Genomic DNA, 24820 nt, shown 5'->3' with positions numbered 1-24820 from the left:
GACTCACCATCTTGAGTGTTACTGTTACACTATATTCTAGCATTCAACATTATTGCGTGATTGCCACTTATAGTAAGTAGTATTTTAAATTCTCAATTTAAGGCTCAACCCTTAAAGCTGGGGTTGGTAATCTTCTTCAAAAATATTTTTGTTATATTTGTTGCAATTGTAATTAAATTCCGAAAGCAATCAATAAATCAAATTTTTTGACAAAAAAAAAGAGAAGAAAATGTGGTGACTGGCAGTCGCAGGACTGTAATAAGGCAACCGGCCTCCCTACCTGCGCGCACTCTGCCCATGTACTCATTGTGCATCACTGGAGTCTTCTACATGATGCTAGCTTGACACCTGTGAGTACTAACAATAGCCATGTTCGTTGTTTGCGTTCATTATAATAATTTTGGGGGAGTGGCTTTGGAGGGAGGCCTGTCAGTGTTGTCAACTTGGCGACTTTCTCACTAGATTTAGCGAATTGTTGAATCTAGTGTACTCTTGCTGGTTACTGAAGACTACCAACACTAGCTCCAATGATAAAGTTACTATTATTACTGGACTGGACCTAAAAATGCAGCCACCTGTTTGAGAAACTCGCTGGCAATGGAGCTGATGTCCGACCCGGCGTCGAGCCCAAACATTCTGCGTATGGGGTCTGGTGGTGGGAGTTGGACCTCAGCGCTCCTCGAGGCCGACCCGGCGGTCTGGTGATGGGCTAGCATCTCAAACAGGACCGAGAGAGCTAGTGCAACAACACCCACGGCCCCATACCTCACCTACAGAATCAACACACACACATTTGGACATTATTAAAAACCTTTTAGACAATGTAACTGCATAATTATTGATGATATACAAATGTGTTTAGGAGTGGAAATGCTTCTATATATATATATATATATATATATATATATATATATATATATATATATATATATATATATATATATACACTACTTTATTACTTAAAGTCGTTTGTTGGGAAGAATCCTGATAATTGCAAATTTCCTCCACAGAATGAATCACATTGCCTGATTTTATGTTTCAGGAACACTCATCTCCAGATACCATAATGTTCCAGGTACGATTAAGGATAGTTGGATGCAAACCAAACGCAACTATGATCTGACCGTGGTGTTTCCTCCAAAGAGGGTGTGGAGGTCGCGGTTGAAGGCGAAGCTTTGCTGCTGGGTCATACGGCTCTGCAGGGCAGAGTACTGCTGCTCCAGAGCCCAGGAGGAGTTCAGGGACAGCAGAGAGGCCAGGGAGGCGTCCAGGGAGGCGTCAGGAACCAGGCCTGCATAGCTGGAGAGTTACGACATGCTGGGTTGGACTGATACGGTCAAATTTTCGGAACTTCTATTGTCCGTCAGCTGAGTTATACCTGCCCCCTGCCTGGGGTTACAGTACGTCAGTATGTAAAGGTTTCAATCGGTTTATACAAAGGACAAAAACACATATTTAAAGTCACTACTATAGGTGTTCAGTTTTCTGCCTATTTGCATACCTGGCGGTGTCATACAGACAGTCTATGGTCTTTGGAGAAGTACTGCAGTTTATTCCCATCTCAGCGTCCACGGGGACTGTAAACGGCCGCACAGAAACTGGTGGTGAAAATGGTAAAAAAAACACAACAGAGTTGCTGTCGCTGACCATTCAGAAGGAAATCAACTGGGTACAAAGTCTAGAAACACGCAGGGCGGACACACACACACACACACGCATGCACACACACACACACGCACGCACGCACGCACACACACACACACACACACACACACACACAGCAAACAAACTGCTCAAATACAGAGATACCCATACAGTGCATGACACATCCCAGAATTGAGGAAATCTAATGACAATGGTCTGCGTTTAGATGATAAGAAACAGATTATATTTAGTCCATGGTTAGAAAAAATGTCCCCATAATGTCTAAATATTTAAAAGGTTAGCTGGCTACGGGTAAAAAGAATGCAGGTATAAAACAATAGGATTGGGACTTACTGCAATTTTCTTCTTGTTTCTGCTTTCACATCTTCCAAAAATGTGGTATTTGGCCATAACAGATCAAAGAGACTGGAGAATGTTAACACTGCTTTGAGCACAAGCCTTCACTTGAGAATAATAATTTGACATTTTGGTAAACATGAAATGTCTCTCGTTTATTTTGTACACTTAGCCTACACACATATATTTGGTTTTCAAGGTTTTTGAAACAATACTTAAGAGATAACTCTTGATCCCAGGGGACACAAGCAAAACATTAAATATGGCAGATTTATAATTCATGTGAGACACTTGAAAGAAAATAACTACAGATATTCTTTTTTAATTACAAGTTTTTTGTCATCAAGTGTGTACTTCAAATATATATACTTACGTACGTACGTACATACATTTTATAAAAGACCTGATCTCATGGCACAAATGGCCCGGGTTACTAACACAATCAAATCAATTGTCCTTCAGCCCCGCGGCCGATCTGTCCGACAAACTTCAGGAAATCCATTCTGAGGTGTTTCCTGCTGACAGAAAACATAACCTCCTCCACAGAGGTGCTAACACCTTGAGTGTGAATCGAATAAAGACATTTGTATCCGTATCTGGACACGTTAATGTTATATATATTACGTCTAAACACATCAGCCGGTATGAAACTACATGAATCAAAATGATTCTATTCTGTGTGTGTGCGTGTGTGTGTGTGTGTGTGTGTGCGTGTGTGTGTGCGCACATCTGTGGATGTACAGCGTATTTGAGCCGGCTGCTGTCACCGCGATTTAACGTAAGCATACAATTTCTCCTGTATAAAATATATATTGTGGAAAGTGCCTCATTTGCTGTGAAACACACACACTCTGAGTGAATTAGCCCTGCTATACACATTAAGACAGAAGATTGTCAATGAGCAGTGACGTTGCAGGTTTCTAATGTTTCTAATCCGAGTACAATATTCTTATGCTGTATATACACTCAGGGAGTTACTGGTTGCTGTAATCAGTAGGCGATTTGTCCATTTTCAACAAGGGGAACGGACTCGAGTTTGATCCCCCCCACAACTAGCGGCACCCCCATAACATCTGTTTGCTACCTTAGCACCACGGACAACGCCACAGATCAATACAAGGTGGACAAACACAAAGTCTGTTGCCGTACATCTACGGATCCTGTAGAGTTCTACATATATTTATTATATATACATTTTGAAAACAGTTGAGCCAAAACCAGCAACCGGACCGTTTTGGGTTCCACCATGTCTTTCCGTTGGTCGGTTTGTCTTCACCATTAGGCGTCGTATAACATTTCTGCAGGAACGGCTGACATGGAATGGAGGAAAGGTTTGGATCTTTTACACTGCGTGCGGGTTTCTCTATGTGGTAAAGAGACATTCTCAGACCTCAAAGTTCTCCTTTTTGAATTTTTCTAAAATGTTTTCTAAAATGTTCAAAAATGTTGGATGTGCACGGACAGGCAAAAACCTGACGCGTGGAATGGTGCGATGTTACTTCGGCCGTGCGGACACTCACAGATGTGGCAAGCATAAATCACGCTTTAGGCAGCTGATATTTCAGCTCAACAAAAAACCTCAGTCAGATAAAGTTAGTGTTCAATGGACCGGGTCTACACGGATACACAATGCCTTCAGGAAACAGCCACATGCTCAATGCTTTTATGAAGTTTGTAGTTTTTTGCTTATTTACTGTTAATATTTACACCTGCGCTCCAAACCTATCCTTTACGTTTCCAAGCTACTATACGTTTGGTTGACATTTTTGACGAACATAACATCAATAAATCCTTATCATGAATTTTTCAGATACATAATTGACAAACTTAAAAACACCCTTTTTAATCTATACATACTCATTGTTTTCACTTTGCGTCTGTTTCTGTGCGTGCAGTATTGGCCCTTATAAAGTGGTCGTGGAGTGCCGCGTCGTGGTCGTGCTCAGGCTGTGGGACTGCGTGTCTGTGCGCACGAGGCTGCGCACGGCGTGTCGATACTTGGCGGACATCAGGTTGTACAGTAAAGGGTTGACGGCAGCACTGAGGAAGAAGAGGACGGAGGACACCAGGTTGAAATACTGAGACAGATAGTATAAAAAATACGCGTGCGTGTCGGGGCGTGTACCGTCGAAGCGTGTGTCATTTTGCGCATCCTCTTCGTACAGGCCGGTGGGCGTCACGGTGTGTGTGCGCACGGCGGAAGGTGTGTGATCAGGCGTGTTATTTCGTGAGCGTACCTGCATGAGTGTCCCGTTTTGGACAAGTGTGTGTACATGCGTACCGCTCGGCCTGTTGGCGTGTGTGTTGTTTGTGTCTCTCTTGTGTGCTAATCTACCCGGGTGTGCGTCTACATCAGTGTGTGTGTCGATTTTGGTCTTTGCGCAGACGTCGCAGAGTATTTCGTCTCGCTCTGCGTGAGCGTGTGCAGTCGTCTTTCTGGTTTCGAGGTGCGTGTCCGAATCTGAGTGGCTAATGGGTTCAGCGTGTGCGTTGATATCTGCGTCTATGGCAACGTCAGCGAGGGTGTTGAGGTCAGAGTGCACGTCTGTGTCCATGTGCCCTTCCTGTCCGTCAGAACCGGTGCCCATTGAAAGAGAGAAAATGGTGCGACCCACGTGGAAGGGCAGCCAGCACAGGACAAACGCCAAGACGATCACTCCTGGAGAAGGTGGTGACACAGAAGGGTAGGGTGGGGAGAAAAACACAGGGGGAGTACGTTAGAATCACTAATACCTGAAAGCGGCAAAATATTTCTCCAACACTAATAAAAACAGATACTACCGATGTTTAAGTAGCCTCAATAGACTCAATATTGAATCTTTTAAGTCCTTTAAATGTATGTGCAATGTCCGGTATAGTAGTTTTTAATAACTAGCTAGTATCAAACTAGTGATTAACTAAAGTGGACAATTAAAGCTTAAAACTAAAGAAATGTCTTAACTAATAAAGACATAAGTAATGTCTAAACTGGGGCGACTGTGGCAATCAGAAGGACGGCGGTTCGATCCCCGGCTCTGGCTCCACTAGTCGCATGTCGATGTGTCCTTGAGCAAGACACTTAACCCCAAAATTGCTCCCGTAGTTGTGCCTACGGTGTAGAAATGTGATAGACTCTGAATTGTAAGTCGCTTTGGATAAAAGCGTCTGCTAAATGACTGTAATGTAATGTAATGTAAACTGGTTGCTAGGAGACATCTGTAGCATCATCCAGTCAAAAGCGATCAACTATTTAAACGGGAAGTCGCTGTAGCTTGAAGAGCTGCCTAACATAAGCTAATGTCACTTCAGCAGTTACATAACCGGCTTAGTGGGTCAAATGATATCTTATTTATATATATATATATATATATATATATATAAGATATATATATATAAGATATATATGTGCATGTGTTTAGGAAAAAGTAGTATATTTTATTTAGTTTAGAATGATGGGAAATATCCAAATACGCTAACCTAGTGAAGTTTATTTGGTAATTGTGTCTAATAGAGTGCTGCAGGGATGATGTCTTTTTGTAGGTCAACACGGAAGTCTGCATCGCACTGGTTCCCTCGACAACACGCCAATGGGATTTTTCCATTGGATTTTGGATTGTTGCAGAAAATAAGATCTGTGGCAAACACATGTTTATGATACTTAAGATCTTTGTCCTGCAAGAAAATCTTCCCAAATGAACATCACATTTATGATTTTTGAGGCATAAATGGAATCGGCAGAAGTAAAAAGCTGGAGGATACAAACGAGGCTGTAAAGGGGGAATAGTCGCTGCGTTGACGTTAAATGTCCCCAACAACATGTCGTAGAACAAAATGTTAAATCTCTTAAGTTGTGTTGAACCCAGACCTTATTTCAGGCATCAAACCAAAACCCGTTCTAAAAACCCATTGACTTAGATACGAGGAAACCGGAAGTGCAAAATGCTAACTCATGTCCTTGTTTTAGGACTCATTCCTGCAGCACTATTGGTATCAAATCTTGAATTAAATACTCCCAGTTCGTATTAAACAAAAAGTGTCAGGCCAGATCAATATTCCACATTACCGGTTCCACTCTACAGTTTAAACGGTTCATGTATTAGCAGGCTAACTTTAGCTTGATTGAAATTTGTAGCTTATTGTCGAAGCACAGACTTTTAGCCACTTGTTGCACTTGTTTAAGACATAATGTATTCAACCTCTTCCCGTTGTCTTACATCTAGCCATTGCCAGCTTAGCCGCTCCTGTCCAACAGATGGCGACAATGTGACTAAACGGAGGCTAAATTGTTGGCTGTTACCACTTTTAGATTCACAGTTTTGTATGACAGCCATTTTACGTTTTTGAAAAATGGAATTTCAGCATTTATGTCGAATTCAATTGTTTAATAAAGGATCCTTCTGCTTGGCGACATTAGCGACAGATTAATTTTTAACACAAGAACCAGGCAGCAAGCAGTGAACAGCTGTGTGGCGTCACTTCCTTCTTCCCCCTGGGTCCGGAACTCCTCCTACACTCCGTCACTCTTGTCTCTCACACACACACACACGCGCGAGCGCGATCGTCTCGTTACAGATCAAACGTGATTGTTGTGAAGTGGAGCTTCCAGTGAGGACCAAGACACGTCTTGTTTGAATGGAACACTTTACTGTCTGAACTACAGTATTAGTGTTACAGTGAACACAACGCGCTCTTGCACCCAACATGTGGTTTTCTACTTATCATCAATATTGTTAGCGTCAAGAGCACCTACCATTCTACTTCCTGTCTCTTCAAAGTAAAAGCACTTCCGTTTTCATGCTCTTCACAATAAAACTAAATCATGCAATCAAACAATTTACAACAGTGACAATATTAAAATATATATTGTCGAATTTTTAAAGTGTTTTGTTTGTAATATGTATAATAAGCATATCATTTAGTTATCACTACTGAGAATTTAACAAACATAAAAAAATAAGTAGATAGGTTTGCAGTTTTCAAGGTGTATATTTCAAATATCATCTCTTACACACATGAAGATAAAGTTATGAACATCGGCTGAATATCTATTATCAGAATCATTATAACTGTATTTTAACTGCTACTGTGTAAAGGGAATACTGCTGTTAAAAAGCACCTTATTTGTTTAAAGTGTTTACAAACGAAATGTTATTGCCCTTTTGTTCATATAGCAGTACTTTCAAAATAAAAGTGAGCAATACACTACTTTTGAATTCATTATTGAATTTTGCCATAACAATGCGATTAATCGCAAAAAATCCATGCAATTAATCGCGATTAAATATTTTAATCGTTGCCCAGCACTAATAAAAATAGAATCTTGAAACAATTATCTTTGAAATACTACTTTGATTTTACTTGAAAATTAATTTTTTGCGTACAAACAGGTTTATTATACAAAGACTAGTCTTGCTTGATCTACATAATAATTTGATGCAAAAAGTTGCAATACTTTTTTATAAAGTTCAAGTCGGATATTTTAAACATGTCAAGCTTGACAACATTGCTAGCAGGGTGTCTGTGGCCCCACCGAGGTTAATTATCACCACCTGCTACTGTTTGTCACTTTCTGTTCCGTGTGAATATTCAAGAAACAACTAGTCTCTATGTGAACGCTAGTTCAATCAAAAGAAGCGCCTGAGGGTGTGTGTGTGTTAGTGAGCGTGTGTTTCTCACCCAGCATTTTGATAGTGTGCCGGTGACTCTGGTCTCTGCGTCTGCTTTGTGGACGGAGACACAGCGTCCGTCCGATCAGGCTGTAGACCAGTCCCAGGATGCAGAGGGGCACCAGGAAGTACAAGTTGGAGAGAACCACCATGGCCGACAGCAGGCCAGATGTGACTGCGAAGTGCGTGCAGCGGCACTCTCTATTGTCAATCTCGCCACCCCGGTCAACGCCTTCTTCCCGTCCTCCTCCCTCATCCTCTTTCATCTTATTTTGCCGCTCTTCCTCAACTTCTATCTCTCCTTCTTCTTCACCTCCTCCCTCATCTGCTTGATTTTCAAATTCTCTTTTTCCACCATCCCCTTGATTCCTCTCGCCTCTTTCTTCTATTCCTGCTTTTCTCTCCCCTTTCTCTTCAAACCATTTTGACTCCCCGACTCTTTCACCCCATCCCTTTTTCTGTTTTTCTCCCCACTCTTTTTCCTCTAATCCTCCATTGTCTCCACTTCCTCTTTGCCCTCCGCCTATCATAAACCCTCCCTGTTCTCCTTCCTTGCTCGTCCACCCTCCATCCTCCCCCAATACACCGAGCCCGAGCTCCTCTCCCCCGACATCCTCCACTCCAACCATGACCAACACCGGTGCCGCGCTGACAGCCGCGCCCAGCCAGAGGCAACCGATGAGAGCCCGTGTTCTGCGACGTGTCAGCAGGGTCTTGGCCGTGAATGGCCAGCAGACCGCCAGGTACCTCTCCAGGGAGAGGAAGGTGATGTGGAGGATGGTGCAGAAGGTGCAGCACTCTGAGAGGAACATTGTCAGCTTGCAGGCAAGGTCTCCGAAAGGCCAGGGTCTGGGCTTCCAGAGCTGGAAGAGACACAGCAATCATTTTACCCTGACGCCATTTTTCATTTTCACCTTTATTCCACTTCATGACGCAGCAGTCACACTCAGGTGTGCACCGACCTTTTACTTAATATTCTCAGGTTCACAAGCCAATTTATTGACGGCTTCATTTGGAGTTAGAACATATTTTAGACGAGAATAGTGATGTTTTACAACAAGATGTGCGTCAACCAAAGAAAAAGAACGATGAGACAATTTACACAAAGGTGAGAATGACAGTGAACAAATGGTCAATCCAGAACGGGCAGGGCCAAACAATGGGACAAGATTTTAGCATAGGAAGCGTTCCGGTTTCTGTAGGTAAACACTGTTAGCTCTGACAACCATCGCCATGTTGAGGGCCGTATGGAGGCAATCGCTCTTCTCTGAATATTGTATTGAAAACCTTTTAAAAAGTCCTGATTTTAAGAAACTAAATGTGAAAGTCAGAGCATCAATTGCCTCTCAACAGCTGTAACCGCCATGTAAGCACAGTGCAGAGCGACGGCCATGAGCTAGCCATTGGGGCGCGCTCACAAGCCCCGAACATGCTCTAAAAGGCATTCGTGGCCCACTGAGCTACATGCGTCACTGAGCAAGGGTCATATGAACGGGACCCCGCCTCCAACTCCAGTTGCCTTTATACATCCAGAGTGGCCCCCAGAGGCTAAATTGTTGTCTGACCGATAGCCGTTGTGTTCCAACATTGAGGAAATGGCAACAAGTGCTTGTTTAAATCGTTATTGGTACACAATTTTCAAAAGGAACAAAACGCATCATCCCCCTTTCTTCATTCACATCAATGGTCTGCAATTTTTGCTGTGACTGCACCTTGAGCAAAACATCTGGTCAGACCATATCACAACATCCATGAAAAAAGGGTACAAACAAACAGGGTACATACACCCTGTGTGTGTGTGTGTGTGTGTGTGTGTGTGTGTGTGTGTGTACCTTATACACATCCAGAGGCAGCAGCAGGAGTATCAACAGATCACTGACAGCCATGCTGCTCAGGTAGAGGTAGGTGGAGCTTCTCATGTGAGGGCGGAGCCAAACCACCAGAATTGTCAGTGTGTTTCCCAGAAGGCCGAAGAGCATCAGTGGAATGTAAATGACAGTCACACACACTAGAATATGAAATATTGATATGTTTAATCAGAATCACTTTTATATTTATTCCACACATTGTCAGAATGGAAAATTAAATTAAATTTTTTTGAATTTTATTGCACCATGCACTTATAATCACTAGAACAGCTAGCCCGTGGAAATTTAAGGGAATAATTTGACATTATGGGAAAGCTCTGTCAAAAGGTAAAACATGTATAGCAGCTGTTATCCAACAGACCCCCGCTCACTTCAGACCAGTTACAAAACCACTGGAAATTTGTGAAGCTTTTCAAACTTTGGCATAATTTTGTGCGGGGAAAAAATAGGTTTTTAGGGCCTTTCATGTTAAGCTAAGCAAACCGGCTTCTGGTGTTGAACTATTCCTTGAATATCGAAGGAAAGAGGCAACAATATTTAAAGGCGTGATTTTAATTGGACTGACACCACAATATCCTTCAATCAAATAAGACGAAAGTCAAAGGGGATAACTATATTAGTTGCATCCCCACTTTGTAATCTAATTTCTCTTTTTTAAATCTCCTTTAGGAGGATTATGGGATCGCGACTGAGTGTGCGTCTCTGTGTCTGTCCACGGCTAATCTCGCATTCCGGCTAATCTCGCACCCTTTTGTTTTTTGGACGGTGTGTTTGGCAAACAGCTGACGGAATTAACAGTTCACACACTGTTAAGTACATCGCAGCCGCAGCTAAGCTGGCAGACATATTGCTGAGTTTAATTTTGTCTTTGGCAAGATTGTATTAAGCGTTTTATTGCCTGCATACATCGACACATATTTTTTACCCACCTAACTCAATCAATCCGAACACAGGTTCCTCCGAGTGGCACTCTTGGTCCAAGCAGTCCTCAGGGAAGCCAGATGCGTGGCCACAGTTTTCATCTTCGCAGCCACTGCCCATGTCGCCCCACTCCATGAGATCCATGATGACACAGGATGGGGTCGGACAGAAGAAGTGAGAGCGGAGAAAACAGCGGGGGAGAGGTGTGTGTCCCCCAGGTTACAGGGCGCAGAGGTGACGCACACCGATGGATTTCCTATGTCGCTCAATCACAGCTAACACTGAAGAGGAGTGTGAACAAAAAGAACATATGAGCGCACACAAACGGTGACACATAAAAGTACGTGTCATACTGTATACTTAACATACATGAGTACTCTGGAACAGTTAAATCAACACTAAATGCCACTGTTTATGTTCATTTTATGTTCCTTAATAGTTCTAAATCCATAAAAACCAAAAACCAAAAAAACTGCTGTACCCATATGAGGGAACACATATTTAATATCAACACAGTTAAGGTCCAATTATCAGAGATTTAATTGAAATTCAATTCCTTCTTTAGTTGTTATTCTTTTATCACTGAAACCCATCAATATCCATGAGAATTAACCAATTAAAAGAACATTTTTTGCAACTACCTACAAAACAATCCCGACCCAAAACTGTACGTTAGCTATAAAAAAAGAACACACACAAAACACTTGGAACTTTCACGTAATGTAAGACAACATATAGATATAAATAAATAACACACTCACTGATTGAGAGGAGCTTCGTTGCGTAGTGTCTCTCTGCCGCGATGACACACCTGTGCTTTGCCATGACTTACACACACACACACACATCTACCTCTCCCCTCACTCACTCCTCTCTCATCTCTCTCTCTCTCTCTCTCTTCCTCTCCGTCTCATCTTTTACCGCCTGCTCTATCCTGTGCACTTAGGCCGTTTCACGTTATACCACTTTATAGGAAGAATTGTTCACCAACAGGCATATTTATCACAAGTGCTTGTAAAATTACCTTTTCATCACCTTGCTAACTCATTTCCATGCCATAGACACTCTTCTGTTTCATTAGTTATTTAATATACAGTGTAACAATAGGGACTGGTGCGTTAAGTATTCAGACCCTTTAATTGTGTAAAAGTAACAAAGCGTCAATATAAAAATACTCCATTACAAATATAAGTCCTGCATTTCTATTCCTATGGTACCATCACTTCGCACTTAAAGGAGACATGTCCCGCTCATGTCAAGGTTCATGTTTGTATTTTGGGTGTCTACGAGAACAAAAAGCTCGGGTCCATGTTTACTTCCTGTCAGCTGATATTTGGTACATGTTCAAAGTAAATAAATACATATGAAGTAACACGTAAGGATTGTCACTGTCTATTCATATTCATCAACTTGAATCCCATTACTTTATGAAATGTATGAGTATAATTGTTAAACCTGTGTGAGATAAACATATTGTTTGTTTTCATGGATGGCCAAATGGTGCGTCAACTTAAATGTTGCCGCCCCAAGGAATTGTGGGGCAGAATTATCTACTTTCCTTTGGTAAAGGAAGGTCCAGTGTTTCATATGCTAAAGGAGCCAATAAAGGAAGCATTGAAGCACCTTTCCTTAGCATTTAGAGAATTCGAACAGCTCTTATCATGGCTCTTATCTTAGATACTTCCGGGTCATTTCACTCAAAAAAGACGATTGGACCGCAGCCCTTATATAGTTGTGACATCACAACGACGCGGAACTCCTGACGGCTCGTTTAAAGGCACAGTGTCTGAATTTGAGCTGTGTATTTTTCCATGGATGGAGCGTTTAGATACTTTCACAGTATTTATACAGAACAAATTTTAAATAAAACAACATGAAATCTTTTCTTTTTACAATATGGGAGCTTTAAAGGTATAATATGAAGGAATTTCCTAAAATCAAAACAAAGTATACACATATAAAAATGAATCCTCTGAATCATCACTGATGACCCACAAGAAGTGTGTGGTGGTGTTTTTATCTGATCCCCACCCCCCTGTCTCATTCCCACTTCTTCATAAACCTTTGCACTCTTACTATCACTCTTCATCTGAGAAATAGAAATTGAATGGCAACAAACAATAAATGGCAACATACAAATACTGTAAATAAAGAGCCAAATAATTACATTTTTTATAAACTTTAGCCTATGATGAAAAAAGCAATATGCTAGCAGCTACCGCAGGCTACGTTCCATAGCAACCGCCTCCGTACGTGCAGGCAGCCAGGAGGGCTTATTTTATTGTGAATTTTATTATTTATTAATAAAAGAAAAATATATAAATTGGAATGTGCCTATAACTTTCATACTGCTGTACTTGAAGACCGTTTTATAAAAGCAATATCTCAAATCAGTCTGTGATGTGTCGTGATTACATCACAGAGGGGCGTTGTTCGGCCTGATGCGACCACACAGGATTGAATAAAATGTTTCTTCTGTGGAAAAGTATATCAGCTGAAAGCTCTGAATGTAAAGTAACAGAAAATGTGGCACATTGTGCTCATTGCACTGCTGGAAATATAGGGAAGAAAGGTTCACACTAACTCAAAATACTGGTAAGGCGAGATGGGAAGGAAACCTTGAGGGTATTCTTGGAACTACAGCAGAAGAGGAGCAGCACACACAGAGAGTAGCTGTTGAATATGAGAAGGAGATGGGAATACATCCAACAATATAGTGCTTATTTTTCTTGAATTATTAGTACTATCATTTATTCATTACTTTATTTACCTTATAGTGATACAAAGTAATCCAGGGACCAATATATCATACTACGTACTCCGGTACAGTAGGTGGCGACGATGCACCGTTTAAGTGACGGTTGCAACCCGCTATTAAAGTAAAAGAAGAAGAAGAAGAAGAAGAAGAAGAAGAAGACGGAAGTCGTTTCCTGCTGTCTCTAATCCGGAGTTCAACCTGAGTCTGAGGACGACATGGCCTTGAGAGCTGCATTGAGGAACAAATGCGTGTTGTCAGGTATGTCTGAATGTGTCTGCACCTATCTAACTAGCTGTGTTCGGTGTGTTAGCTTTGTTAGCTTCGTAAACTGTGCATTACAGAAACTGGAACAAAGGTCACAGGACGCTGCCTTCTGTAACCCCCTTTGGGTCACATCCCCCGGTCATAATGAGCACCTATTTAACAATAAATGCACACAAAATAATTTATATTTTGTATTATGCACGCAAACCTAACTCCATTGTTTGATTAACTAATGACCGACAATAAATCAGCAACTATTTCCACAATCGATTAATTGTTTGTAATTTTTCAGTAAAAAAAATTGCATTTATAAGGTGGTGCAAGATAAAGAATAAAGCGTGTATGTAATTAGTTTGCTATCACTTTCCATACGTCTTGCACTGAATACGCTTCATTATCTGTTTTCTCTAGTGTAGTTTTCTTTTTGTTTCCACTCAACCGCTTATCTATTTGTGCATCTATATGATAGAAATCTATTAGATTGTTGTTAGTTTAAACCTGTGTATTGCTACCGGAGACATGAAAGATTTCACTCAAATACTGTGTGTGTGCGTGTGCGTGCGTGCGTGTGCGTGTGCGTGCGTGTGTGCGTGTGCGTGTGTGTGTGTAGGTCTTCTTTCCCAGCGATCCTCCTGCAGCAGTCATGGCAGAGTATGTGCGTCTCCTGTCCTCGCCGCTCAGCGGAGGAACAACTCCACCTCGCCTAAAATAGACGTGGAGTTTGACCAAAGCACCGGTAAACATTTTGCCAACAGATCAGTACATCTTCTGCACGATTCGAAGAGTCGGAGCCGTTAATGTCTGCGGCCCACCTCCCTACTTGAGTTTAAATGAGACAGGGAAATTAGATTGTGCTGACTATAAAGACTTGACGTTCCTTGTCCTCCTTTCTTTTCCTTTTGACATGAATTTGCAGATAATTTATGTCAAAAGTATCGAGGTAAAAGACCAGCATCTCTGTCTCTCTCTCTCTGTAGGTGTGGCTGTGATGCGCCTGCAGAGTCCGCCGGTCAACAGCCTCAGTTTAGAGTTCCTCACGGAGCTCTGCATCGGTGTGGAGAAGCTGGAGATGGATAAGAGCTGCCGAGGCCTCATCATCACCTCGGTACAGTCTAACTTCATTGTTTAAAACCACAGCGGAGCCTTTGTGCTCTGTATTTGTATTACAAGGTAATTAATAACAGATGAGCAACATAATAATACTTTGTAGTTGCATTATAGTAAATACTCAATGTTTTAGAATGTTATTTAATCCATGTGGCTAACATTTTCAGTGCTGGAGTGTGACAATTGTGAAATGTAGCGCTAACATTGGACCGTTAACCCCCGAGTGTGTATGTGTGTGTTGTTTGAATCCAGAGCCAGCCCAAGGTGTTCTCAGCCGGGCTGGACATCACGGAGATGTACGGGAAGAGTCCAGAGCGCTGTGGAGAGTTCTGGAGAGCCGTTCAGGAGATGTGGCTGAAACTCTACGGCTCCAACATGATCACTATAGCTGCAATCAATGTACGCAAACATCAGCAGAATATTGACGAATCAAACGTCTCGCCGATTTGCCCCGTAGCCAACCTTGTCACTCCCTCCGCAGGGTTCCAGTCCTGCAGGCGGCTGTCTCATGTCTCTGACGTGTGACTACAGGATTATGGCGGACAACCCGCGTTACAGCATCGGCCTAAACGAGACGCAGCTGGGCATCGTGGCACCTTTCTGGTAAGGAATTATAGGCCAACAATACAAAAACAGTAGCTTCACTGCATCGTAAAACACACTTCATTCAAACTCACCCCTTGGTTCATCTTTCCACTTTTTCAACAATCACCAAAACTGGTTTTGACGAACAATACCCTAAATTCTCCGCCTTGGGTGTGAAACTATTGGGAGAGGAGTGAGAGGGAAGTAGCGGGGGACGGGTGTAGAACCAGAATATGTTGACATCTAACACGTGGAATAAAGGGTTTATTTTGACCAGACCAGTGTTGGTGATTGTTGGAACAGGTTTGGTGCGTTTTACTTTTCTACCGTCGTCTTTGAATGAAGAGTGTTTCACGACACGGTGAAATGATTAACTGGTGTATTTAGTATTTAGCTGCTGTTTCTGGGTAAAGTAAAAGGTTTGTACTCTTTAACAAAAGGCCAAGTCAGCGGCAAGAACACGCATATTGTAGACCCTTCTGTCTGCTTCTCGTTTTTCCCCCCAAATTCAGATATTTCTTCAGGGAGTGCAGTTAGTGACAGTGTGGGCTCCGTGCTAGCTCTGACAGCTTGTGCGCCGCTGAGCAAAAACTGAATTGCTGTCTGCAGGTTTATGGACACCATGAAGAACACATTGGGCCACAGAACCACAGAGGTGGCTCTTCAGTTGGGGCTGCTCTACAACCCGTCAGAGGCCCTGAAGATAGGACTGGTGGACCAGCTGGTACCTGAAGACCAGATCCTCACCACAGCCAAGCAGGCCATGACCAAGTGGTTGGCTATTCCAGGTATATTGGCACCTTTCATGCATGACCAGTGAACTTGCCAGTCTACTCTTCCACTTGTGGTACTTTAGCTTCAGTGTGCGTAGTCACATTTAAGACTATAAGTTGTTACTACCTATTGATGCTACCGATAAAAGTACCAGCGCCAGCATTAATGTAGGGTTAAAAAAAACAAGTGAGACTTCACTTCACCTTTGGAATCGGTGAGCTAATTGTTGATCTGTGCACTTCACAGACCACGCCAGAGCGATCACCAAGTCCATGATGAGGAAGCCAACCATCGACAAGCTGACGTCCAACAGAGACGCCGACATCAAACACTTTGTCAACTTCATCACCAAAGACTCCATTCAGAAGTCGCTGGGCATGTATATGGAGATGCTTAAAAAGAGAAGGGGCTAGAGGAGAGAGGGGAAACTAATAGAATGATGCACTCAGTTGGAAAACGCATTCGGTGTCACATGTTCATGTGTCAATTGTGCTAAGATGGTTGAGTACAGCTCCCTGCAGCAGCTCACCTTCACTGTTCAACCAGCAAGCTGGTGGAACACTCACCATAATAAGTAGTTTGTTTGTTTCACTCATGTAGCAGAAAGGAACAACTGCATTCTGTTGCTAACCCTGTGTTGGACAATGACAATAACTTAACCTTGATAGACACAAATGCTTCTGTGACAAATAACTGTTTTCTTCACATTTCTTTAAAGTAACATAACGTTTCAATTTACTGTCAAACCCTCTCTTGTTTGTTTTGAGATACATTCAGTAAGCTAGTTAGCCAGACATGCTAACATTTGAAGACACTTGTAGCCACGGTGATTGGACAGTTGCTCTTCGGGGGAGGGCTTTAGTGAACAGTCAGTTATTGCCACAGGCCGGTCTCCACCGAGTGCCTAGCCTTGCTGTACCTTCATGAACCATAACTAATGAAAGTAACCCTGGGTGCATTTGAACAGCCCACAGTGGGCGATGCCTTTGTGACAGATGTATCTACATAACGTGACTTTACTGCTATTTAGCCTGAACATTCTTAAGCAATGGGAGTTTTTATGTGGTCAGAGAATTGATTTGTGTGATTAAAGAATAAAAAGACTCACTTTCAGTTTTGGCAGTTTACTTCATCTTAAAAAAATGATCCCCATGGTCACATTGAGAAGTAAAGTATCTTTCGATTTGTCTTTGAGACAGTCGTACTATTATTATTATTATTATTATTATTATTATTATTATTATTACTACCACTACTACTGATGTCATGATACGCAGATGGCTTCAGTTTTTTGTGCAACGTTTTTCGATATCTGCCACTACAGATGCTGCCACTTGATACAATAAAGGTGCGTGGACTTCTGTTTGTGCTGCTTCAAACATTTAAAAAAATGTCAACAATAGAATAGCAGAAATTATTTGTTTATTTTGGTCTCGTAAATGTAATGCTGTGTGACTGCACAGAGTTCCCCCACTGCTCTCTCATGACTCTACTTCAACCTGGAGGTTTCTGCAACACTTGTGGGAGTCGAGGTTCAGGCAGCAGCAGCAGCAGCTTGGCCAATCAGCTGCACCTCCACAGGGAAATGGTCGCTGACAGCCAATGCCTGATGGAGATGGAGAGAAAACGTAGTAGGTTTCTCCTGTAGCACGATTTCTTGTTAGTCCAGCTTAAGCATGGACTGATTCTGTTCAACCGATTGCCTCGGTTGAACAGAAAACAGGCTTTTCCATGTAAAACATGGTTTAGTCTGTTCTGTAATACTCATGTTTACAATGTTTACTGAGGGAATAAATCAAGTGAGAAGTAGAGTCATTTTCTCATAGACTTCTATACAATCAGACTTCTTTTTTGCAACCAGATGGCCTTTAGAGAGAATGTAAGTTTAAGGCACTTTCACATTGGCTTCACTTTTCAGAACCACCAATCGTAGTGCATGAATGCAGCTTCCTCAGCATTTTAGAAGAAGTGCTTTAAAGTGCACTGGGAGCATCTTGTCTCACTCAAGGATGCTTTGACTTGTGGATAGAAGGAGTCAGCGATCATATAGCCAACGTTCTAGAAGACGACACGCTCTACCCACTTAATAGGGTTGAGCAAAAACACAATCCCCAGCCGGTGTTAAGCAACTCCTAATAGACCCAGCCTTTTTTACTCCATTGCAACTAACAGGGATTCTATCATAGAGGAGATTTAAAGCTAAAGTTGTCTTTACCAGACTGTGGCTGAGTTTCAAGTCCACCATGTAGTTGTAGACCTCAGCGCTGCCGGGCACCACTCCCTTCATCATGTCATCAGTGACCACAATCCTGCAGATACAGGAAGAGGGTTGGAATTAAGAGTCTGCGCGTATGTCTGTGTGTGTGCATGCAAGTGTCTATGCATGTGTGTCCACCTGTCGTAAGGGCAGTTAGTGTGTGACACCGTCGTGTCGGCCTCGTCGGTGATCAGCCAGTGGAAACTCTTGTCCGTGAAGAGGCGGATCTGCTGCCAGTCGGAGCCCGATACGTAACTGCAGCCTGTGTTGAAGTCGCCCAGCAGCACGATGTCCTGCAGGGAGAGGATACATAGTTTCAACCATCCACCATCTCGTATTTTTAACAAATTAATCATCATTTGCACTCTTTTTTTCCTGTGTTTTATGGAGGAGAGCATTCACATTGGTGTTCCAGCGGGCGCGAACATCAGCCACCACGTCATAGAGGGCGTCGGCTTCCTTCACAGCGGAGTCTGGAGAGGTGTGCTGGGGGATCAGAACAAAGTTCCTCACAGCTATGAAAAAGGAGGAAGGAGTGAATGAAGGGGGAGATGCGTGAAGGAGGAAGTTGAGATTTTTGTATATAGCAGAAAAGAGATGCCAACACTATTTGGCTGACATAAATACTGTGTGGCAGTAAGAATTCACAAGTTTTAGAGTTTTTCTTTAAGGGCCATTGGTGACCAATAGACCTGTGACCTCAGAATCTCACACAAGTTCTCAGTTGATTGCCTAATAAATGAGCCAATCGACATCACTGGTGTCTGAAAAATTGGACTTGCCGCACTCCCTCGGGGGCCTACCGGTTTGTTTGGAGGTGAACATGACGACGAAGGGCTCTCGGCTGAAGGTGTCCGTCCCGCACGGCTCGCAGCCGTCGTCATAGGTGTAGTTTGTAGCCACGGACACCGTCTGCTCCCTGCAGAGGAGAAGTGAGACTTGACCACGTCTGTCACTGCCTGTAAAAACTTTTACTTTTGAAACAAGTAAGTCTTGTGCCTTCTGGGGCCGACCACTAGGGGGCAGCTTAATCCTGAAAGGGTGAATGTGGTGTGCAGATGTCTCATGCCTTTTTCTTTTTTTTTGCCAAGGAAAATAATTTAGGTATAACTGCCATAGGATTATTCTGCATTCAAAATTAAAATTAATTTTCATTTCCCAACATTCTTGCGAGTAATTTGCATTCAAAAACACACTTTGGTGATTCTTTAAAGGGCCAGTGTGTAGGATTTAGCAGATCTATTGGCAGAAATGGAATATATAATATTCACAACTATGTTTCCGTAAACTAAGAATCGTGTTTGCGTTGGCTTAGAAAGAGCTCTTCATATCTACATATTGAGATGCTCCTCTTCACGGAGTCCGCCATGTTGCACCTCCATGTTCATACAGAAGCCCAGAAGGGACAAACCAAATAGTGGCTCTAGAGAGAGCCTTCTCTCTAGAGCCACTGTTACCTGAAGGCCATCGTGTAGTTCTCCGACACGCTTGTGAAGGTAGAGGTATTCAGTTGCTTTAAATCCGCAACCTCACCACTAGATGGAACTAAATCCTGCACACTGGCCCTTTAAGTGAATTCGTTGAGAAATTGTATTTAATGGCACGAAAAGCGGTCAAAAGTGTGGCGTTTTCTCGCACAGCATGTGACACATGATCACCAACTTCAATCTGCTAATATGTATATTGAACCGGCTTTATTTAAACCAGTGGTGGAAAGTAACTAAGTACATGTACTCAAGTACTGCGCCTCAGTATAATTTTGAGTTTTTTTTGAGGTACTTGAGTGTTTCCATTTGCTGTTACTAAATACCTCTCTACTCCACTACATCTCAGAGGCAAATGTTTACAATTAGTTTACTTACTTTACTCACTGTTACTTTTAAGATTGAGCTTTCACATACAAAACATATGACATACATTATAATATATGACGAATTGTTACAGATTAAACTGCCCCAGAGCATATCAAGACGTTAAGATGAGCTCCACTAAGACCAGCTACAAGGTTAAAATCAGCAGTAATAATGCAACAATGTAAGTTTGGTTTCTGTTCACTGTCTCAACGGAGGATTTCCTACAACAGATCGGTTGTTTTTGCCTCTCTCTGTTTACCTGTAGAGGAAGAGATATCTCTCCTTGTAGGAGCTGCGACCCAGAGGCTCGCTGACGATGTGGCTGTACCTGAACTGAGGAGAACCTCTGCCAAAACACACACAGATTAAACATAATTTTGTTTATCTTACATCATAATAAATATAATTATCATAATAACGTGCGCTTTGTAAGGTGCAGTCTAACTTGTTGACGTGCTCCATGAGTTTTCTGGTCGCTGACAGATCGCTGTCTCTGACCTCCTGGATCAGAATGATGTCATAGCGATGGACAATCTGAGAAACACAAAACACGTATATCCTAATCATATGATTAGAGTTCTCGTAGCAGCGGTGTCTTATTATATGAGTTGATTCAAGTAAGGTTCTCCATAAAACACACAGAAAACAGAACTTAAAGAAGGGAACCAACAAGTCATCTCTTTCCCGTAATGATTAATGTCGATAGTAAAGGGGCACTTCACTAATTCTACTAGTTCAACTCAAATGTTTTTTGTCACTCGCCCCTATACAAATTGTTTTATTGATCAGCTGTTATCAAATAACAACGAAGACCAAAGTTAATTGCCATGTTTATTCTTTAACGCTTACTTCTTGTTTTGTTTTTGGCGACCCCTGTGGAAGAAAGTGGTATTGTTTCCAAGCACCAGAGTCCCTTTAATCTTAAGCACGACGCCCCCAAATTTGGGGGCTCTCGGGCTCAGAACCCCTCAAACTCAAATGCGGAAAATAGCATGATTATTAGCCAGTAGCATGTACGTGGCTACTTTTTTTTTGGATGAAAGAGCAACGTATGGGCAACAACATCATATAAGTCACTTCTTATACACTCCAAACACAACTATAGGCTACTCACATAAGCAGAAAAATATCGTGGCATAAAAGCACCAAATCCGGGCCAGAAATCTGCGTTATGAGTACCGCAAATCAATGTTTGTACCCTCATGCTAACAGCTACCAAGTCATGCAAAGCATGTAATAGCATTAGCACACGTGGCGGAACACGTAACTAACTTCTGTTTTACGATCCGTATAAACACTAAACAGTTGTGAGTGATCAAACGTACCTTCATGCTGAACTCCGCCGAAAAAAATCGTGGGTATGCGCCCAAGTTTTATGAAAAATATGGATAATAACGTCGCAGAATTTCTGTTCCAAAGCTGTAGTCATTGTTGCCAACTGCATACTGTTGACTTCCGACTTGTTTCCAGAATAAGAGCGGTCAAGGAGGCTTGGGCGAGTGGTCAGACTGCCTGCGACCGGAAATTTCCGCCGGGGTACACGCGTCATTTCTGGCAACTTTATTGCATGAAAACTTTTGCCGATCACCACCAAACTCGACACACGTCTTCCTCAGCCTGTGACGCGTCGAAGGAGGGGTTGTTTGTTGAAATCGACCGAGGATAGGCTGAGATACAGCCACATACACACACATGAAATGAGAAAATCCTACAGATGACAGCCAAAACTGGCTCTGATGATGTTATGAATATGAATATGATTCCTATTATCTGTATTTGGATGTATTGAATCATATGAGTGATAAAGAAAGTGAAATATATAGTTATATAGTGTATAAAAGTACAATGTAAGAGCTGCAACAGCTGGTTCGAAAATGATGACCTCGCCTGACCGCTTTGTACTAAAACCTCTTATTCTTAACTTTATTCCACTTTATTCCACTTTAACCTTTTTTTAATAACTACTGATCAGTTATGCTATGACTTGGGAAAGTTTTAGGGAGCTAGCTGCATTATTTCAATAACCTTTTATCACTGAAAGTGCATTTTTCCCAGGCGAAGCTGAATATTTTCAATTTCAGCTGTGTAATGTCTTATTTTTCTATATTAACCAGCAACATATACACAATATCACCTATGTAAACTATGTCACAGGTGTTGTGATCTGATTATATCAACAAAAATTATTAAAATCGACCTTGTAGTTACAGAACTATGGTCAGTTTTGTAGGGCTATGCTTTTTCGCTCAGAGACCTCAAAAACGGCTCCGAGCTTTTAAAGAATCCTTATAGTAGAGCCCTGCATGGGAAGTACTACTTTAAATACCTCTTGTAATGGCAAAATATATTGAACTCTGTGTGTCCGTGTTGTGAACCCGAAACTTAAGTGTGGTTAAAACTATGCAGTAATGAGGAACTTGCAGGCGAAAGGCTCATCTTACCTTGATAACCGTAACTGGTTCCCAGTTGAACGCATCTAGCAGAAACTAGATAATGAGCAGATCAAGACGGCCTGTGTCAAAAGACCTCTCCTCCCCTGTGTGTGATTTATCTGAAGAGGACATCTCCATGTATAAAACGATGATGAATCCTGTAGTTAGTCGAAGCTTTTACAACATGCTGCTGAATACGTATTGTGTTGTGCACTCTTCCCTTGCAAACAAATAAATGGAGAAAAAGACAACTTTGAATCTTTTGAAGACTTTGTTATTGATTTGTGAACAAAACTCTCTTCTCCCGATTAACTTAGAAATATTCCACAACACTCTCAAAACAGCTGATGTCTTCAGTGCCACTGGAGGAGAACATTACCCCCATGATGTCATAGTGATGTCATTAGGATCATGTGAGCTCGGGCTTGGATAGTATAAACTGAAAACATGCGTTACAAACTGGGAAAGTAGAATTTAAAAGCCATGAATATTTACCAGGCAGGAGGGTCTGGAGGAATTCTAAAATGATAATGGTTGCATTGTGGGAAATGTAGGATGCATTTTTCTTGTTTCTTTTGTTTTTGTATTTAATCTACCTCTTGTGAGTCTCCCCAAAGTTTACGGATGTGAAAAAAAATAAAATTCCCTGAGTGCTCCTTTAATCTCCATTGGTAGTTGGTGCTCATCAACTTATTGCAATGGAAGGGAGGCAACATGTGGGCTCAACTTTTACTTAGCACCGTTCAAATATATATCGTCTTTACACTTCAAATGTGGGTTCTTGTAATGAGACACAGTCTGAGAAAGAAAGTGAAGAAAAAAAGAAAGAATAAAGTATATATATATATATACACAGTTCCCGACCGTGCTGATGATGTTCATGAGAGTCGCGTTGGAGGATTTCTTGTCTCCAAATGACTTGATGTTGAAGGCTCCCAGCAGCAGGGAGGTAGACAGATGCAGCAGGACCAACAAGAGGCCCAACACACACACCCAACGCATCCTGAGCCAAAGAGGTCACATTAGTGTGTATATTTAAAATACATCATTCTAAGTCTTGATTGTATGACACATGGACAGTTGGCATGTAATAGTTATACTGCATGCTGGAGAAGCCTGAAAGACTCTCTGCCCTGCTGTGGGAGTCAGAGACGCACCAACACCTGCACCCCTGGACACACGCAGCAGGATCTCTATTCCTGCAGGTTTATATAACTCTGAGTCGTTTCATGCGCTGCTGTTTGCAGAGGGGGTCCTGGGTAAAATATTACCTCCGGCATTGCAGGAGATTACATTATCCTTTTACCGTGGTTACGCTGGTGCGGAGGTGATTCAGGGTGCAAAGGTTGTAAAATATCATCAGCTCGAGTGTGGTGGTGTTTTGTATTGGTGATCCAACATAAAATGTGACTGTAAATTACATTTAGTCAGTCAGATTAAAAACCATATACTGTGTTCCTGTGACATCAAGTAGGATCTGTGCATAGTGTTGGATCGCCTGCAAGAAAAATGATTCTCCGCAACAACAAACAGGTTTATAGTTTTGTACTAAATAATTCATCCATGTTACTGTGACGAAAAACATTTTTGCATGAAAGAAGAGTCGGAGGTGCATATTTACCTGCTTCTGTGAGTCGTGTGGGGAAGGAGAAGGCCTGTTGTGAGCAGGGCACAGAGGCTTTGCTTGTGTGAATCCCCGGAGGCTCCTCTGCAACTTCTCTCGGGAGGTTTTTATTTACCTGCACAGTGCATGTGACCGGGTCAGGCTGGAGGGGAGGGGTGAAGAGAGGAGGTGTGTTGCGGATGGGGATCGGGGTTTTCAGGTCAAGGAGGTCCGTTCGGCAAAATTGTCTCTCACAGTGGTTTTATGTGTCGGCTACAATGTGGCAGTCTTATTCTAGAAATTCAAAGAATTTCTACTTTTGATTTGATTTAGTTTCTAGAATTATTCAACTCATGACCAACTCACTGTGTTGATAGGTAACATTTGCAGGACTCCACAGCAGGGGCGGAGCCATCCAGGGCTCAGCCCAAACCTAAGGGGGGCCGAGGAGGGATTGTAAACTATTCATAACAGCTATATACATTATTTTACGAGCCTTACGAGATAAAAAGAGGGCCTAATAATCTGCACATCATTCCCAAGGAAACAATCATCCTGCAGAGCCCACATCCTATTTTGTATCTAATTGTTCTCCAACTGTTTAACAAAAATAGGTTTCAAGAATACACTAAATTTCACCCTACATATCTATGCAAGGAGAGAGGGGAAACTTATAGAATGATACACTTGATGCTAGTTAGCCAAAGCTTCACAGACCTGCTGTGCCCAGTTACGGTTGCTAAGTGGTGATT

The 24820-nt window shown here is 42.1% G+C and overlaps 3 protein-coding genes across 3 annotated transcripts; 1 reads left to right on the top strand and 2 right to left on the bottom strand.

Annotated features, from left to right (window-relative positions):
* Window positions 1-3905: 3905 nt before the first annotated feature.
* LOC142945225 (growth hormone secretagogue receptor type 1-like) lies at window positions 3906-10579 on the bottom strand. Its single transcript, XM_076086643.1, has 6 exons — window positions 10444-10579; window positions 9479-9654; window positions 8002-8509; window positions 7657-7953; window positions 4411-4660; window positions 3906-4041 (listed from the first exon to the last, which is right to left on the bottom strand). The coding sequence occupies exons 1-6, from the start codon at window positions 10577-10579 to the stop codon at window positions 3906-3908; spliced, it is 1503 nt and encodes a 500-aa protein (XP_075942758.1).
* A 2739-nt stretch (window positions 10580-13318) lies between these two features.
* eci1 (enoyl-CoA delta isomerase 1) lies at window positions 13319-17036 on the top strand. Its single transcript, XM_076083070.1, has 7 exons — window positions 13319-13451; window positions 14068-14193; window positions 14435-14562; window positions 14817-14963; window positions 15046-15167; window positions 15759-15937; window positions 16170-17036. Exons 1-7 carry the CDS (start codon window positions 13409-13411, stop codon window positions 16334-16336), a joined length of 912 nt encoding a protein of 303 aa, XP_075939185.1. The 5' UTR covers window positions 13319-13408; the 3' UTR covers window positions 16337-17036.
* Window positions 17037-17248: 212 nt separating this feature from the next.
* Window positions 17249-23467, bottom strand: dnase1 (deoxyribonuclease I). Its single transcript, XM_076083071.1, has 8 exons — window positions 23330-23467; window positions 20479-20567; window positions 20293-20379; window positions 18984-19099; window positions 18583-18695; window positions 18319-18473; window positions 18139-18232; window positions 17249-17529 (listed from the first exon to the last, which is right to left on the bottom strand). The coding sequence occupies exons 1-8, from the start codon at window positions 23465-23467 to the stop codon at window positions 17458-17460; spliced, it is 864 nt and encodes a 287-aa protein (XP_075939186.1). The 3' UTR covers window positions 17249-17457.
* Between the last annotated feature and the right edge of the window lie 1353 nt (window positions 23468-24820).

This window comes from Anarhichas minor, unplaced genomic scaffold (genome assembly GCF_050575085.1).
Source record: "Anarhichas minor isolate MPS153535 unplaced genomic scaffold, ASM5057508v1 ptg000007l, whole genome shotgun sequence".
Lineage (NCBI taxonomy): Eukaryota > Metazoa > Chordata > Actinopteri > Perciformes > Anarhichadidae > Anarhichas > Anarhichas minor.
The sequence above is the reverse complement of the archived record's forward strand: the minus strand, read 5'-3'. Positions and strand labels throughout refer to the sequence as shown.

Coding starts and splice junctions, on each gene's coding strand:
- LOC142945225 (XM_076086643.1), bottom strand. CDS start 10,579: ATGGATCTCATGGAGTGGGGCGACATGGGCAGTGGCTGCGAAGATGAA. Junction 9,655..10,443: donor GTTCGGATTGATTGAGTTAG/GTGGGTAAAAAA, acceptor TTCATATTCTAG/TGTGTGTGACTGTCATTTAC. Junction 8,510..9,478: donor TGCCTCTGGATGTGTATAAG/GTACACACACAC, acceptor TGTCTCTTCCAG/CTCTGGAAGCCCAGACCCTG.
- eci1 (XM_076083070.1), top strand. CDS start 13,409: ATGGCCTTGAGAGCTGCATTGAGGAACAAATGCGTGTTGTCAG. Junction 13,452..14,067: donor GAACAAATGCGTGTTGTCAG/GTATGTCTGAAT, acceptor GTGTGTGTGTAG/GTCTTCTTTCCCAGCGATCC. Junction 15,168..15,758: donor GGCATCGTGGCACCTTTCTG/GTAAGGAATTAT, acceptor TGCTGTCTGCAG/GTTTATGGACACCATGAAGA.
- dnase1 (XM_076083071.1), bottom strand. CDS start 23,467: ATGCGTTGGGTGTGTGTGTTGGGCCTCTTGTTGGTCCTGCTGCATCTG. Junction 20,568..23,329: donor TCATGAACATCATCAGCACG/GTCGGGAACTGT, acceptor TGTGTTTCTCAG/ATTGTCCATCGCTATGACAT. Junction 18,233..18,318: donor ACTAACTGCCCTTACGACAG/GTGGACACACAT, acceptor CTGTATCTGCAG/GATTGTGGTCACTGATGACA.